Here is a 16342-nt window from a genome sequence, read left to right on the forward strand (position 1 = left end):
CAGCTACACTAAGTCTTCACTACCCTTCTCAGCCTAAAAGACTGCATGACCGTCCCTAAAATCTGCGATCGATAGACGCGTTATTTCCGTTGTAATACATCCATAAGCCAAATCACACCCAACACCAACATTCTCAAATGTGCTGCACAACAAAATAATTGTAGAACAGCTGAATACAAGGATCAATCACGAACCTGGAAGTAATTGCCGCGTCCTAGTGCATACCAGGGACATATCAGTGCTGGCGGCACGAAGCGTAACAAACCGTGCCCAGACGACAGCCAGGGATGGCAACACGCGGGGCGGGGGCTGTGTAGAACGGCAGCCAAAGCCGTCCGTGCATCTAGCACTGCACAGCTTTGCTCAGAGCACTAGATTTGATCACACGCCGAGCTGACAAACACGTAATCTGGGAGTATTATATTGACCCACCATATGATTAAAAGCTATCAAAGCGCATTCCCCGCCTGCCGGTGCAGAAGGTCAGCCTTCACAGCACAGTCTCTGCGGGGACTGCATATGCGCAGACGCAATTAGGCATACGCAGGCCATTTCACGACCTGGATCAATTTCATTCGAGGTCATTGCTAAGCAACGACGTCGAATTAAAGCTGCTTCACGAATTCGCGTGCGTCTACGGCTAAATGAGAACCCGTAACTAAAACTGTCATTTCATGAATGGCACATTCACGGTAAACATACTCCATAAATGACCAAAACGCTTCAGTGCGGTATGACACCTGAGGAAAACTTAACCAGCTAAACTACTGCAGAACTGCAAATGCAGAACGCTTAGACAGATACAGCCAGATGAAGAAAGATAATACTCTAGCCCCATACACTCGCAAAACCAGCAGCTCATTCAATACGGCGGATACGCAAAACAAAGACAATTACACGACAAAATCCCCAGGTGCCACCAATACACCTGCGTCATCCTCTGGTGCCACCAATACACCTGCGTCCTACTCCTCTGGTACCACCAATACATCTGCGTCCTACTCCTCTGATACCACCAATACACCTGCGTCATCCTCCTCTGGTGCCACCCATACACCTGTCATCCTCCTCTGGTACCGTCATCCCACAGATCAGCCAACAACATCACCCAGCAGGCAAGCCTCTAGACAGCACAATGGTAACTGACGTCCAAACGGTCGGTGGAACAGTTCCACTATCGGAAGATATGAGTCGCTCAACCAGCCGTGCGCCGCGCCGCGCCGAACAAGTCCACGCCCGCGCCCGCGCCGGCGTTCACAGCAGCTTGACGAAGTCGCGCAGGATGTCGCGCTTGGTCTCCAGGTAGACGCGACTCTCCCAGAGGATGAGCAACAGCTGCTCGTTGCGCGTCTCGTCCAGCGGCAGGTCGAGTGTGAGCTGGGCGCTGCAGCGCAGGTAGGGTGCAGCCAGCGAGCCGCACCAGGCGCGCGCCCGGTCCACCACACGGTTCTCCACGGAGGTCGCCTGCGGACGCGCGCCCGCACGCGTTACAACGGTGATTGTCGTGCCATTTTCGTCACGCATCGCCGCAGGCCTGAAGGCAAGATGTGACGTTACTCTGCGGGGCTCCGGTCCCAGGCGCACACAGAGTGGCACCCATAAAGGAAGTTCATATTTGATTATGAAGAGGAAAGCTCTCAGTGACGGGATTTCCTTCAATCTTAAACATTTCGCAATCATCAGCATAGGTCAGCAAATATCGCCCAAAAATCTAATCGGGCCATGGGAAACAATATTTAAAGATAATTTCCTGTCACATGCCTTTGTCCATGTGGTTTACGGTGGCGCATGACATCACTAACGCACAAACGATACAGATAGTTACGCTGATTTACTTGATACGAGTTTTTTGGCAGGTGCGTCCGGGCATCGAAGCAGTCACAAACATGACCCAGGCCAAGAGCCGAACTGGGAAGGCGGCCCACAGTTTATCAATCTAGCATCGTATCGTCAGTCGCAGATAAGCCATATTCCAAGCAATAACTATAAGAAAATAAAACGACTCTAAGCTTTTGCAAAATGCAGGTGAGAGCCGTAGACAAGACTACTGATGTAATAATATAATTTGGCGCGTGTTTAAGCCTATCCAGATGAGTTGTGGGACACAAGCCATTTGTTACACAAACGAAGTATTTGTGGAGTTTTAATGCAGAGCATCGTCATCAAAACCACGTGCAAGTAACACTGTACCCAAACTTCGCACACGAATCGCAGAAGTTTGCCAAACGTAGGGGGGGGGGGGGATCAGACTGTCAGAACACCCTGGCAGGTGCCTGTCAACCTCTGCGCCTCTGGCACGGCTCGGCCGCCACCGCAGGTGACCCTACCTGGTCGGTGACCATATTAAACAGAGCCTGGAAGCCGGACGACAACTTGGTGATGTCCCAGATGCTGTCCGGCTGAAAGACGTCTATGGCGTCCACCTGGAGTCACAATGACGTCACGTCATGCCCTCGGGGTTTCACGAATCCTCCCGTGTCAGATCGTATCGCATACCACGCCAGTTGCGATCGCCAGCGACTAACAGCCGACATGGTTGACAATTGCAATCATCATCACGGCAGTACCATTACAATGATACAATACGCCCCAGCCGATTCCAATGGCTCGATCCCCATGGTCACCCGGCCGTTGGTGAGGATGCCGTGACAGTTGTCAGGGAACTTACACGGGTCGCGTTGATTGCTATGGGATTACTGACATCCACGCTGGTCGCCAAGGGATTACACTCGGCCACAAAAGCTTCCCAAAGGTTGGCAAACTCGGGTCCTGTTGCCATCAGCATGCCCGCGTCCTTTGGACCATTGCACCACCGCTGGCTGGTGGCGTGCCGGCCGGGTCGCTCGCGCCAGAGGTCACAGGGGCGCAGTCAGCCGGCCGGCCCGGGAGCGGTGCTGCACGTGCCGCGCGGTGGCTGATAAGCTGCAGTGGTCTCATGCAGCCCTTGCACTAGCTGCAGTAGACTGCTGCAGCTTGTAATCAACCCCCCCCCCCCCCCCATTCTGCCGACCGCTCCCCATGCCCCTTACATATTACCCCCAATCCTTCACCACGTGGCTTTAGCCCACCACGTTATTACGTGTCAGCCACTCATCCTAATTTGTAACAGGGTAACCGCCCATTCCGGGATGCACAACAGACCCTTCCTTTCGACGCCTTGCTGTAGAGCACAGGCGACTGACCTCAGCGACCGGGGGCCGTCCGCAGCCGAGCGAGAGCACGACCGTGGGCGCCACCGCCTCCGACGCGCGGCCCATCGTCTGCAGCGCCAGGTTGAACTCGAAGATCTCGGTCAGCACATCGAGCGTCGGGTTGTTGGCGATGAGACCGCCGTCGACGAAGCGGCCCGAGGCGCGGAAGAAGGTGGGCGCTGCGCCGGTGGACCGGGCCGCGCGCCACACCAGCTGCTCGCTGGGTGGCGGCGGCGGCTGGCGGCCGCGGCACGGTTACCGTCACATACCCGGAGACTTGTCGTGGTCCCAACCGGCACAGACACCTCTCCCAAACACCAGCTATGTTATCAAACTCGGTTAGCACGGGCTGGCCGGCGACGCGCAGAATTACCCGACGGTACATTCCAAAGATTTACAAGCGCTCTGGAGCACTGTTTCCATGTTCATACCGAGCTGGCGACAGCTTTAGTGCGCCATAACCGTTCACGTGACTCGCACCGCACGGCCAATGCTGGGACCAACCCAGATTTGAGACCAGTTTTAGGCGAAAACTGTGGGCGTGCGTGATCCCCTGATTTACATAAATATGCAAAAGCTTCCAATAAAGCCAACATTCGCTAAGGATCTTTAATGGGGAAGGGCGAGTAATGTTGTACCATTTGGAGCCACCGCGGCGACCAGGGCCGAACGTGCACTACCTTTCCGGATCGGACCGGAATGGAGGAACTGCCACCGCCCGATCACCACTGCGCGCGTCCAGGGCTCTCACCGTGAACTTTGTGGCCTCCTTAATCTGCAGCATGGCGGCGGCGTCCTCGTAGTTGCGGAAGAGGTGCAGGTCGGCTGGATGTCGGTCGCCCAGCGCGCCCGTCACGATCACGCGGGGCTTCTCGATGTCCGTCATCACCGTGTTCTCGCCGAACTCATCCTTCAGAAAGCCCTCCAGGCGTTCGTTGCTATACGGCCGCGAGCCGACGAACACCTTGTCCTTGAGGCGAAAGAAGAGCTGCTGGCACTGCTGCAGCGTCTTGCCCAGCGCCAGCGCCATGGCCAGGATGCCGCCGACGCTGGTGCCGCCGATCCAGTCGAAGCACTCTGCGATCGGTTTGTCGGCCAGCCGCTGTATCTCGTGCAGCGCCTGCACGAGCAGTACGCCGCGGATGCCGCCGCCGTCCAGGCAGAGCACGCGGCAGCGTGGCGGCGGCGACTGCCGGCGGCGCGCCTCAGCTACCGAGCGGCTCAGCGACGTGGCCGCCAGCACCTCGTCCAGGTGGTGGCGCGCACGCTGCTGCGCCGGCCCGCCCGGCGGCACGCCGATCGCCTCCCCGCCGGATACGCAGCCATCGCGGCAGCCGCGCGCGCCGCCCGCGCAGCGCGGCGCGCCCACCGCGTGCAGCGTGTACAGCAGCAGGTCGGAGGAGCGACGCAGCGCGGCGGCGCGGTGGCGCGGCGTCTCGCCGGCGCCGTTGCACGCCGCCAGGTCGGCGCCGAAGACGATGAGCGCGCGCGTGAGGTGCACATCCGCCAGCGCAACGGCCAGCAGCAGCGGCGTGTTGCCGTCGCGGTCCTGCGGGTCCACCTCGGCGCCGTGCGACAGCAGCAGCACCACATTGTCCAGCAGCCGATTGCGCGTCATCACGTGCAACGCCGTGTCGCCAGCAAAGTTGCGCGCGTTAATGTTGCAGCCGAGCTCCAGCATGGCCAGCAGCACGTCGACGCCCTTGGCCCAGTGCAGCGGCGTGCCGCCGAGCTTCATGTCCTTGGCGTTCAGCTGGTTGGGGTAGGTGTCGATGATCTCCTTGGCACAGCGTGAGCTGGACAGCGACATAGCCGTGTGGATGGGCAGCTGGTCGGCGCTGCGATAAGGCGAGTTGTCAGCAGACAGTTAGTGGACACGATGAAGCGGTGTCAGAGTAAGCATGCCTGAAACGGGAGCGTGGCCCAGCACTCAAGCTCAGTAAAGCACGTATGAGGGCTGAGCGGGATAAAAAAAAACAACGTAGAAACCGATTCAGTTTTGGTAGTTTAGACAGAAGTTGACGATGAAATACTGCCGAGCTGCGCTATTTATCAGATGTTTTCGAAAGCAGAAGGATTCGGAATGACGACATTTTCTCCGATCATTTACCGAGCGCGCAATCTTCTGGTCGAACATTTAGATTCTTTGCCACAGTTTTTTAAGATAAAATCTGAGCCTTTGGAATGGATGGATTTCTGGGATCAATGTTCACGCGAAGCAGTTCTTGTTGTGCGAGCCCTGAACCCTGCCACCCGATGGTTCAATTCTAGGTCAACGCAGATTCTGGTGGCCAAACTTGGACGCACCGCGATGCTCAGTACGGTCCGTCCTTCCTCTGACGTCATCTGGTCTTTAGCACAGCTGCTGCTACCGGCCACAGGCCATACTTGTCGAAGTAAAATAGCAAGCGCCTAACGCGACATGGATCGGACAAAACTTACTCCAACGACTTGAGCTATCGGGACGGTCCAGTCTTGGTCTTAGACGGACCCTCTCAGACGCAGGCAAAACGCATATCACTTGTCACATGGACCACGCGCATGGCGTTGGTCGTCAGCGCCTTCACCCGTGATTCACCGCGGACTCACTGTCCGCCGGCCGGGCCAGACCGCGCCAAGCGTCGCCCCCGTCCCGGACAAAGTTATCCGCCGTTCACGCGCCCCCAGCAGTGTGGGGGCGGACCGCATCCCTGCCCGGCACCATCCATCTGGACCAAAGTCCACACTGACAGCCTTTTCCTGGTAGTCTCGCCCTAATCCCCGACATTCGGGTCGCTGTGCGTTCTCTCTCAACACGCATATTATGATCATCATGGCGTATGATGTCATGGCAAACAACATGGGTTCTCACCCTGATTTCCTGCCTGCGCAGACCATGGTCAGATGTCACGAGCGTGTTTTTGTGAAGTGTGATCGTAGCCCGGATAGTCTCTGGACGGAGCCCAGCAGCAGTCGCATTTCGGCTAAAAAAAAAACTAACTTTGTTCTCTGACAACGCTTACTCCGTCTGGTTACCTCCGAGATCGAACATTTATCTCAGAAGTGTCGAGCCGGTGGCCACGGGAGTCCCTAGACTCGCCTGGAGCCGGTAGCCTCGGGAGTCCCTTGGTTCACCTCGAGTTGGTAACCTTGGGAGTCCCTAGATTCACCTCGAGCCGGTAGCCTCGGGGGTCTCTCGGTTCACCTCGAGTCGATAGCCTCGGGAGTTCCTTGGTTCACCCCGAGTCGGTAGCTTCGAGAGTCTCTTGGTTCACCTCTAGCCGGTAGCCTCGGGGATCCTTCGGTTCACCTCGAGTTGGTAACCTCGGGAGTCCCTAGATTCACCTCGAGCCGGTAGCCTCGGCAGTCTTTAGGTTCACCTCGAGTCGGTAGCTTCGGGAGTCCCTAGATTCACCTCGAGTCGGTAGCCTCGGTTCACCAGACTGGCGCGTGTCCGGCCGCGTACCCGAAGCATGAAAAGCCAGCCGGCGAGCAGGGCTCTCAGACATCTCGTGCTCCGCCCACAGCCCGTGCAGTTGCTCCCAGTCTGACTCATAACCGTGGTCCTCCGTCACTCACACAGAGCGCGACGTCGACCCGCCGCACATAACGGCCTCTCGCGAGGCGTCGCTACGGGCGACCTTTGGACCGTCGGGACGACCGGCAGCACGTGCCAGGGCTCGGTGGTCCAGACGTTCCCAGATTGGGAGCCGACATGTGACTGATATGTTTCTCCAGAGACCGGGGGAGGGGAGGGGCACTCTCAGTCCCCGCTGTCCAGTACGCGAGAAGCACAACGTTTCGGCCAGTGTTCTGCTAGGGCGCCACTGATTAGACGGTAGAAAAGCTATTTTAAAGACGGCGTATTTGGACACCAGAGCCCATCGGAAGTGTTATCGATCGCATGCCGTTTGTGCTAGTAATGCAGCAGTACATCGCTTTGAAACGTTACGGCGCTGGCACTATATTTTCGGGACAACTTTCGAAGCTATTTTGGTTCGCAGCACGAACCGTAATGGAGGGGACGCCCCACATCGCGGGCGCGAATAAATCAAGAGCATCCCAGAAGCCGCCATCCATCCATCCAGCCAGCCGTCAGGTGCCAGGTCATTTTTGGAACAAGCAGCTATGGCTACCAACGAACGGAACTCCGCTAGGAGCATACCCGCAATAGACGTCACCACTAAAGCCACATCAGAGGCTTCGCGAATCACTTAACCCCCACCCCCCGTCCACTTACTCCGACAATTACGACAAGCAGTACGCCTTGTGCGCCGTGGCACGTGCGAGGCAATGACGTGAGTGGAAGTGGCTAGTCGTCATGGAGATAACGACACAATCCAGGCTTCTAAAGTCAGACATCTTTCGCAAGCGGTACAAAACTCTTACCTCAATGCGCTGGATGTCTAAATTTCATAAAATTGTAATGGGAAGGGATCCACTGATGCAGAATTTGTGCGTCGGTTTAAAAACAATAATCTGCTTGCAAATTGACGATCTACGAGTCCAATAAACTTCAACAAAGTTAATGCACGAAAAGCGATAAATAACTGCATACTGGTCACGATTATCACGGCTATACGGCCTGTGTTTCCATGGCCCCAAACTGTTCGAGATCGGATTGGGAAAGCTGACACTGGCCGCGAAGTGGCCGGTTACTGCCGAACATATGGGTCGGAGTTTCGGGATTCGTCAGCGAGTTGCAGCCAGAACATGTCTACCCCGTGCATTCGGCTTCACATCTCAATCAATCAACAAACAAATGTTAAACTTATTTTCAGTTAAAAAAACGCCAACATCAACAACCTATCAATCATTTAAAAATGGGGCAAAAAAACGGGTGTACTTATGTACTTACTTACGCCGTACTTATGCTTTGCGACGGGAGCGAGTCACCGTCGCACACATCGATTCACGCAGTCGCATGACTGCCCGTTTTGCCGGTCAGAATCTGCTTGTCTCGTTTCCGCTGCGTCACTAGGTCGCCGACACCTGGACCCTACGCTTGATCCATGTTATTTAGCTCTTTTAACCTATTTTTTCAGATTTTCAGTGTCAATGCAATGAGGAAGAGAAATCGCAATGATTTCGCAGCCTTGCGAAAAAAAACTGGCATGGTCGGTTTTGACTTTGCATTACAAGGAGTGATCCACTTTTATATGGGGCTTTGAACTGAAATTCCCATCCTGATGACCTTCCGGTCCTGTTCACAATCCCACCCTTCACAAGGCCTAAGCCCTCTAGTTTCTAAGCTACACGCCAGCGAAAATGGGGAAAGGTGTATCGGCACAAGTATTTCAAAGTCACCTTTGCATTCACCACGACATGATGACGTCATTCAAATCCGGCCATTCCATAGGCCATGCGGCGATCATGGCCAAGAAAAATGTTACTGTCTAGGCGCTTACATCTGGCGTTCGTAAGCGCGATTTCCAGATATAACGGCGGTCAATTGGCTTCTCAATCAATGTTGTGCTAGGCACGATGGCATAATTAAACCATGACGCATTGAGGAGCATATTTACTTAACGGAGAACTGTGCTGTCTAGAGCAGTCTTTTCCATTTGTATGCCAACTACGAGTAGTATGCCCACTGTTATAAGCGAGCTTGTTTCATCATATCTGATGTGTTCTTTTCAGGACCTTCCAAAGCGAAACATTTCCTTCAACCTGTAATCACGGCTATGGTACAGATTGTCAACATCCAGAAAAAGTAACAGCAAAGAAGGGCTGGGCTAGGCTGGGCAAAGCAATTCGGTAAACCTGGTGGACCAATCAGGCAGCATTCATTTTCCGATGCTGCCAGTTGCCACCGCACCACAGAGATCCCCAACCCATTTGACATACCGCGTCATTCAAAACCGTGCGGCACGGGGAAGGGGAGGGCGGTCGGCACATGGCCCGGAGCCACACCGCCCGGCGCCCGCCACTTACTTTCCGGCCACGTTGACGTCGGCGCCAGCCTTCAGCAGCGTCTTGACATTCTCTGGCTTGTCCTCCATGCAGGCGACGTGCAGCGCCGTCAGGTTCTTACCGTTGCGCGCGTTCACTGTGTCCGGCTCGGCGAAGCCGACCAGCAGCGCCAGCAGCTCGCGCGGGCCACGTGCCGCCACGTGCAGCACCGTATTGCCGTCGGCGTCGGCGGTGGCCACGCTCGGCGGCGGCGCCAACGCCATCAGACGCGTCACGTAGCGCGCGTTGCCGCCGGTGACGGCCACGTGCAGTGGCGTGACGCCCGTCTCGGGGTCGGGCTTGGTGACGAACGGCGCCAGCTCGGGCCGCGCCAGCGGCTCGGCCCATTGCAGCTCGGCACACACATGCGCGCCGTGCCAGCCCGGGTGCAGCCGGACGGCGTCGCAGACGCGCTGCAGCGTCGGCTGCTGGAGCGTGTCGCGCGGCCAGTGGCGCACCAGCAGCGGTAGGAAGCCTGCCAGCCGCTGCAGCAGGCGGCGGCCGTCCTCCCGCGAGCGCGAGCGTGCCAGCACGTACTCCTTGTCAACAGTGTCGGCGAGCGGCCGCTGGATGACCAGGTCGAAGACCTCAGTGCCATCTGACGTGCGTTCGGGCCCATACAGACACAGGCACTGTTCGCGGCAGCACACTGGCCAGTGGTTGTGCGTATCTGCCTTCACCTCATACACCGAGTTGGGGTCTTGTGCAGTGTCAATGATGTTCCGCAAGAAGTCTGTCACCATGTTACTGAACAGGGACATGGCCTGAAAGGGCAATACAGTGGCAGTGACTATGTTTAGAAATGCTCAGTGAGAAATGTTACCTAACATTTAACCATGTCACTCCACCAATTCTTAAAATCCCTGAATATTGTATATCAACTAAGTTGTCTAGGACCAATCAGATAAATGCACATCGACTGTACCAACTAGATGCGGGTTGAATGTATGAGATGAAAACTGAGCAGATGTACACAGGACACTATCCATAAATCATGTTTCTACAGTCAATGACACAGCCACACAATGAAATAATCATCAACATGTGCACCTCTTTCACTTGGACTGATGTGAAAACATGTAGACAAACATATTCTAAAACAATGAGAAAAACAGGTCAAATTGACAGTATTTATTCAATTATCTCAGCTTTGGCTTCAAATGTTATTTTTCTGGTTTAATGGAAGCTACAACAGGTTTATGCATATAAAAATTGCTTGAACAATATTAAACAGGTAAGGATCAGTTCGGTCAGTTTACTGAATTAGATCCGTGATTATACAATCCACTTACTTTCCACCACCTACCATACTTATCATCAGCTACATGTGGCTCATGTCTAGGGAAAACAGCGTACAGATATCTGATTGCAGATATATCTTGGGCTTAGATGGATATCCTTCTAATCCAAATACAATCAAAACTGCATTTGAAGAAAAATAATATTCTGCTTAGTTGGCAAGATAATGAAAGTTGTACTGACCAGTGCCAATGAAACACACTGAATGCTGTAAAACCACACACTGGTTAAGTGTCACACTCAATTTGGTTGGCTAAGTAGAATAGGGAGTGCAGATTACAGAAGAGTGTTTCCAATGGTTACATGTGCTACCCTTTCATGAAAAATATGCTGTGGATGCATAGAGCTGAAAGTCAATGTTATTGAAGGCTCACATCCTGCCTGACAAGTGTACCTAATTCCCTATCAGGGGTATAAAAGGCCTTTTATAGAATGCAGAAGTAGGTACCTACCAGCATTATGATATATGAAGTCAAGGGTTCTAACAAGATTCTGTTTATGGCATCAAAAATGCAACAACGATAAACACAGAATGCCTTAAAGCTATTCTGACTTAGAGTTATAATGGTCACACTGTCACACAAAATGTGCAATGCTCTTTGCATCTCTGTCTCTGGCAAATGCCTTGAGGCTATAGAGCAAACAATGCATGTGACTATCTTTGCTGTTGTTCATTGGTGTTTTGGGGCGCGTCAACTGCAGTGGTCATTTTGCACCCAAGCATGTGACTATCACATGCATTGTGATACTACTTGTGTTGCATTGTGACACCATCCATGTATTGCATCAGAGCAACATCATATCTCAGTTCTATGTGCCAAAAACCTGAGTGGCCAGAATTTTGCACAGAGTGACCATTAAATTCAACACATAGAAGGCCAATGTGGCAAGTTATGATGCTGTAGAGGCAAGCTCCTGTAAAAACATTCATGAGACAATTTTTCACACAAAACGTACCTAACAATAGCATACAATATGCCCTGACCTGAGTCCTGCAGATACGGCTTACGAGGGCGGGGCCCAGCACACCGAACTCGTAGGTTTTCTTCAAGTACTTCACCTTTTTTAGAAGAAGAAATATCTCCACCGCGAGCGTTTTACGCGCAGTGCGGCACGGGCTCAACCAGCTCGCGTTAGCAGGATTGCCCGACTTTGAAATCATACAATCCAAACGACATCTTTAGCACCAAAAGTAATGGGCAGGCAATTAACATTATTCACTACGGCGTTTCGACCACTGCTACTCACAATGCTCGCATGATTGCCTATCATCTTCAAGAAATAACCATCTGATAATATAATAATTTCGGCTACAAACAGGTCATATGATTTTAACACGCGGACAACCGACGATTTATAGCATGTACTAAAAGGGCAACATAAGCACCAAATTACGTACATTCGAGCAATCAAGAAAAGTATCCCAGTTCTTCACATTCGTGTCTCGAATTGATGTTTCCAAACAGACAGCACAGAGAAAAACCCAACAATGTCGGCGGAACTGAAGCATTTCCAGCAGTCTTAAAAAACGGACCAAGCCACGGGAACCAAACACCGAAGCCAAGCCAACGTTTTCGGTGCGGTACATTGACGTCTATTAGCGCAGTGCATCTCATACACGAGTCCGGATAATGTGATTCACACTGATTAGGACCAAACACATCGTGACGACATTGTCGCTTAAACTACAACACTTGGGTTCAATTAATATGACTACTCTGTTGCCGTGGCATGCTGCAATCATGTGCAGAGGGACTGTCGTAGTACCCTCTTAAAGTAGTGCACCTCCTGTACAATTCCAACGAGCAAGGCTTGAAATCGCTCTGACATCTAGAGACATACTCTGCCGAGAAAATATGCCAACAGCCACCCTAAGGAAACGGATCAAGCCTCGGGAAACGAAGACTGAAGCAAGGCCAGCGTTTTCGGTACGGTACATATACGTCTGTTAGCGTAGTGCACCTCACACACGAGTCCGGATAATGCAATTCACACCTTTAGAACTGAACACGTCGTGCTGACAATGTCGATGGAACTGCAAGACTTCGGTCCGATGAATAAGACTCATGCATTGCCGTGAGATGCTGCAATCATGTCGTGCAGAGGGACTGTCGTAGCACCCTCTTAAAGTAGTGCACCTCTTGTACAATTCCAACGAGCAAGGCTTGAAATCGCTCTGACATCAAGAGACATACTCTGCCGAGATATTATGCCAACAGCCACCCTAAGGAAACGGATCACGCCCCGGGAAACGAAGACTGAAGCAAGGCCAGCGTTTCGGTACGGTACATATACGTCTATTAGCGTAGTGCACCTTACACACGAGTCCGGACCATGCGGTTCACACTTATTAGGACTAAACACATCTTGCTGACGATGTCGGTGGATATGCCAGACCACGGTCCGATGAATAAGACTCATGCATTGCCGTCAGATGTTGCCATCATTGGCGGGCGGACTGCAGTAGCACCCTCTTCAAGTAGTACACCTCTTGTATAATTCCAATTGGCGAGGCCTAGGAACCACTCTGACATCCAAAGACGTTCTCCGCCGAGATAATATGCCAACAGCCACGCTAAGCAAACGGACCAAACCCCGGAAAACGAAGACTGAAGCAAGGCCAGCGTTTTCGGTACGGTACATATACGTCTATTAGCGTAGTGCACCTCACACACGAGTCCGGATCATGCGATTCACACTTATTAGGACTAAACACATCTTGCTGACGATGGTATAATTTACGCTGCGCTTATAAATACATATGTACCGTACCGAAAACGTTGGCCTCGCTTCGGTCTTCGGTTTCCGGGGCTTGGTCCGTTCCCTTAGAATTGCTGTTGAGACGTTTTTTTCGATACAGTGTGTCTTTGGATGACAAAGCGGTTTTTAGGTCTCGCCAACGAATTATGCAAGAGGCGCACTACTTTAAGAAGATGCTACTACAGTCTGTCCGCACATGATGGTGACATCCCACGACAGTGCATGAGTCTTATTCATTGAGTCAAACCATTGCAGCTCAACCGACATTGTCGGCACAATGTGTTTATTTCTACTTAGTGTGAATCGCGTTGTAAGGGCTCTTGTTTCAGGTGCACCGCACGACTAAACGTATATGTACCGTACCTAAACCGTTGCCTTTGTTTCGGTCCTCGGTTCCCGGGGCTTGGCTTCGTTCCTCAGGGTTCGTGTCGGGATGTTATCTCAGCGGGGTGTGTCTTTGCCTTTCAGAGTGGTTTTTAGGTCTCGCCAGTTGGAATTATACAAGAGGTGTACTACTTTAAGAGGGTGCTACTACAGCCTGTCCGCACATGATGGCAGCATCTCACGGCAATGCATCAGCCTTATTCATCGGACCGAAGTCTCGCAGTTCCACCGTTATTGTCAGCACGATGTGTTTAATTTTCATAAGTGTGAATCGCCTGATCCGGACTCGTGCATGAGGTGCACTGCGCTAATAGACGCATATGTGCCGTACCGAAAACGCTGGCCTAGCTTCAGTCTTCGGTTCCAAGGCTTGGTCCGTATCCTTAGGATTTTTATTGGCATATTATCTCGGTAGAGTATGTCTTTGGATGTCAGAGCGGTTTTTAGGTCCCGCCAATTGGAATTATACCAGAGGTGTACTACTTGAAGAGGGTGCTACTGCAGTCCGCCCGCCAATGATGGCAACATCTGACGGCAATGCATGGGTCTTATTCATCGGACCGTGGTCTGGCATATCCACCGACATCGTCAGCAAGATGTGTTTGGTCCTAATAAGTGTGAACCGCATGATCCGGACTCGTGTGTAAGGTGCACTACGCTAATAGACGTATATGTACCGTACCGAAACGCTGGCCTTGCTTCAGTCTTCTTTCCCGGGGCGTGATCCGTTTCCTTAGGGTGGCTGTTGGCATAATATCTCGGCAGAGTATGTCTCTGGATGTCAGAGCGATTTCAAGCCTTGCTCGTTGGAATTGTACAAGAGGTGCACTACTTTAAGAGGGTGCTACGACAGTCTCTCTGCACGACATGATTGTAGCATCTCACGGCAATGCATGAGTCTTATTCATCGGACCGAAGTCTTGCAGTTCCATCGACATTGTCAGCACGACGTGTCCAGTTCTAAAGGCGTGAATTGCATTATCCGGACTCGTGTGTGAGGTGCACTACGCTAACAGACGTATATGTACCGTACCGAAAACGCTGGCCTTGCTTCAGTCTTCGTTTTCCGAGGCTTGATCCGTTTCCTTAGGGTGGCTGTTGGCATATTATCTCGGCAGAGTATGTCTCTAGATGTCAGAGCGATTTCAAGCCTTGCTCGTTGGAATTGTACAAGAGGTGCACTACTTTAAGAGGGTACTACGGCAGTCCCTCTGCACGACATGATAGCAGCATGTCACGGCAAACGGAGTAGTCATATTAATTGAATCCAAGTGTTGTAGTTTAAGCGACAATGTCGTCACGATGTGTTTGGTCCTAATCAGTGTGAATCACATTATCCGGACTCGTGTATGAGATGCACTGCGCTAATAGACGTCAATGTACCGCACCGAAAACGTTGGCTTGGCTTCGGTGTTTGGTTCCCGTGGCTTGGTCCGTTTTTTAAGACTGCTGGAAATGCTTCAGTTCCGCCGACATTGTTGGGTTTTTCTCTGTGCTGTCTGTTTGGAAATATCAATTCGAGACACGAATGTGAAGAACTGGGATACTTTTCTTAATTGCTCGAATGTACGTAATTTGGTGCTTATGTTGCCCCAATGCTATAATGTGGCTGCGTTTCAAAATCATATGACCTGTTGACGCCGAAATTCTTATTTCAGGTATCTGAAGAATAGCAATCATGCCAGCATTGTGAGTAGCGGGTTCGAAACGCGTTAATAATGTTAATGCCTGATCGTTTTGGTGCTAAAGAGTCTGAATGACTCAAAGTCCAATGCTAACGCGAGCGTGAGCCCGTGCACTGCGCGTAAACGCTCGCGTGGAGATACTTCTTCTTCTAAAAAAAGGTGAAGTACTTGAAGAATACCAACTCGTGTCCGCGTCCGGAGCAGTGGATGGATATTTTTCCACGCTGGCCTATCGACAAAAGTCTAACGAAGTCCAACTCACGATGTTTGGAGCGTTCTTGAAAAGCGATCAGTGGTGGTCGAGGCTTGAAGATTTCGATCGATTTGTAGCACTACAACATGAATAACACAGAGATATATTAAACGGCTTTCTTTTTACTTGGGTACCTGTATTGCCGACGGTGGGGAGAGAGCTACGCTGGCTGCAGGGTTCCTGTACTGCCATGATGGAGAAATGCTGTTAGGTATCAGCCGACGTAGTGACGTCACTGAAAATGGGTTTGCATCGATCTGGGTTCTTTTGGACCGACTGAAGGCTACAAGGCATTTGCTAGCGATATGATGTCACTGGTATTCGACTGGATATGTGACGTCACTGGTTGTGAGGCTTTAGGGCTCTTTTGGGTGCAATGAATGCCGTAAAGCATCACCTGACGATATGTCGTCGCTGGTATTCAATGAAACATCAGGCGCAACGGGCCTTATTCCATCTTTACCTTTCGTACCTGTCTGCTGCAAGCATTTGCGTGCCGAATAAAAGCTTGACCGAATCACCTGAATGTGTGACGTCACCAATCACCACTTGATACGAGTGCACTTAGGCCCCACGGCCGCGGTGTATCATGTTCCGTGAAATATCACTGGGTATCGTGACGTCAGTGATATTCGACTAAATATTGGTCGCAACAGGTCAAGGTTCATTTTTAGCTTCGTACCTGTCTACTGCAAGCACTGGCGTGATGAATAAAAGCTGCCAAATCACGTGAGTGTGTGACGTCACTGGTTATGCATTTTTATGGATCTTTGGGGGCCAACTGAGGGCCGTAAAGCATAGCCTAATGATGTGACGTCACTGGCATTCGACTGTGTGTG

General features: G+C 52.0%; 1 protein-coding gene across 1 annotated transcript; it reads right to left on the minus strand.

Annotated features, from left to right (window-relative positions):
• Nucleotides 1–408: 408 nt before the first annotated feature.
• iPLA2-VIA (calcium-independent phospholipase A2 VIA) lies at nucleotides 409–15656 on the minus strand. Its single transcript, XM_037223342.1, has 7 exons — nucleotides 15513–15656; nucleotides 9105–9886; nucleotides 4639–5029; nucleotides 3943–4434; nucleotides 3183–3428; nucleotides 2328–2423; nucleotides 409–1464 (listed from the first exon to the last, which is right to left on the minus strand). Exons 2-7 carry the CDS (start codon nucleotides 9881–9883, stop codon nucleotides 1255–1257), a joined length of 2214 nt encoding a protein of 737 aa, XP_037079237.1. The 5' UTR covers nucleotides 9884–9886; nucleotides 15513–15656; the 3' UTR covers nucleotides 409–1254.
• Nucleotides 15657–16342: the final 686 nt, after the last annotated feature.

The sequence above is a fragment of the Pollicipes pollicipes genome, unplaced genomic scaffold (genome assembly GCF_011947565.3).
Source record: "Pollicipes pollicipes isolate AB1234 unplaced genomic scaffold, Ppol_2.1 Scaffold_4881;HRSCAF=5763_pilon_pilon_pilon, whole genome shotgun sequence".
Classification (NCBI taxonomy): domain Eukaryota; kingdom Metazoa; phylum Arthropoda; class Thecostraca; order Pollicipedomorpha; family Pollicipedidae; genus Pollicipes; species Pollicipes pollicipes.

Coding starts and splice junctions, on each gene's coding strand:
- iPLA2-VIA (XM_037223342.1), bottom strand. CDS start 9,883: ATGTCCCTGTTCAGTAACATGGTGACAGACTTCTTGCGGAACATCATT. Junction 4,435..4,638: donor CCGACCTGGCGGCGTGCAAC/GGCGCCGGCGAG, acceptor CACCTGGACGAG/GTGCTGGCGGCCACGTCGCT. Junction 1,465..2,327: donor TTAATATGGTCACCGACCAG/GTAGGGTCACCT, acceptor GCGCGTCCGCAG/GCGACCTCCGTGGAGAACCG.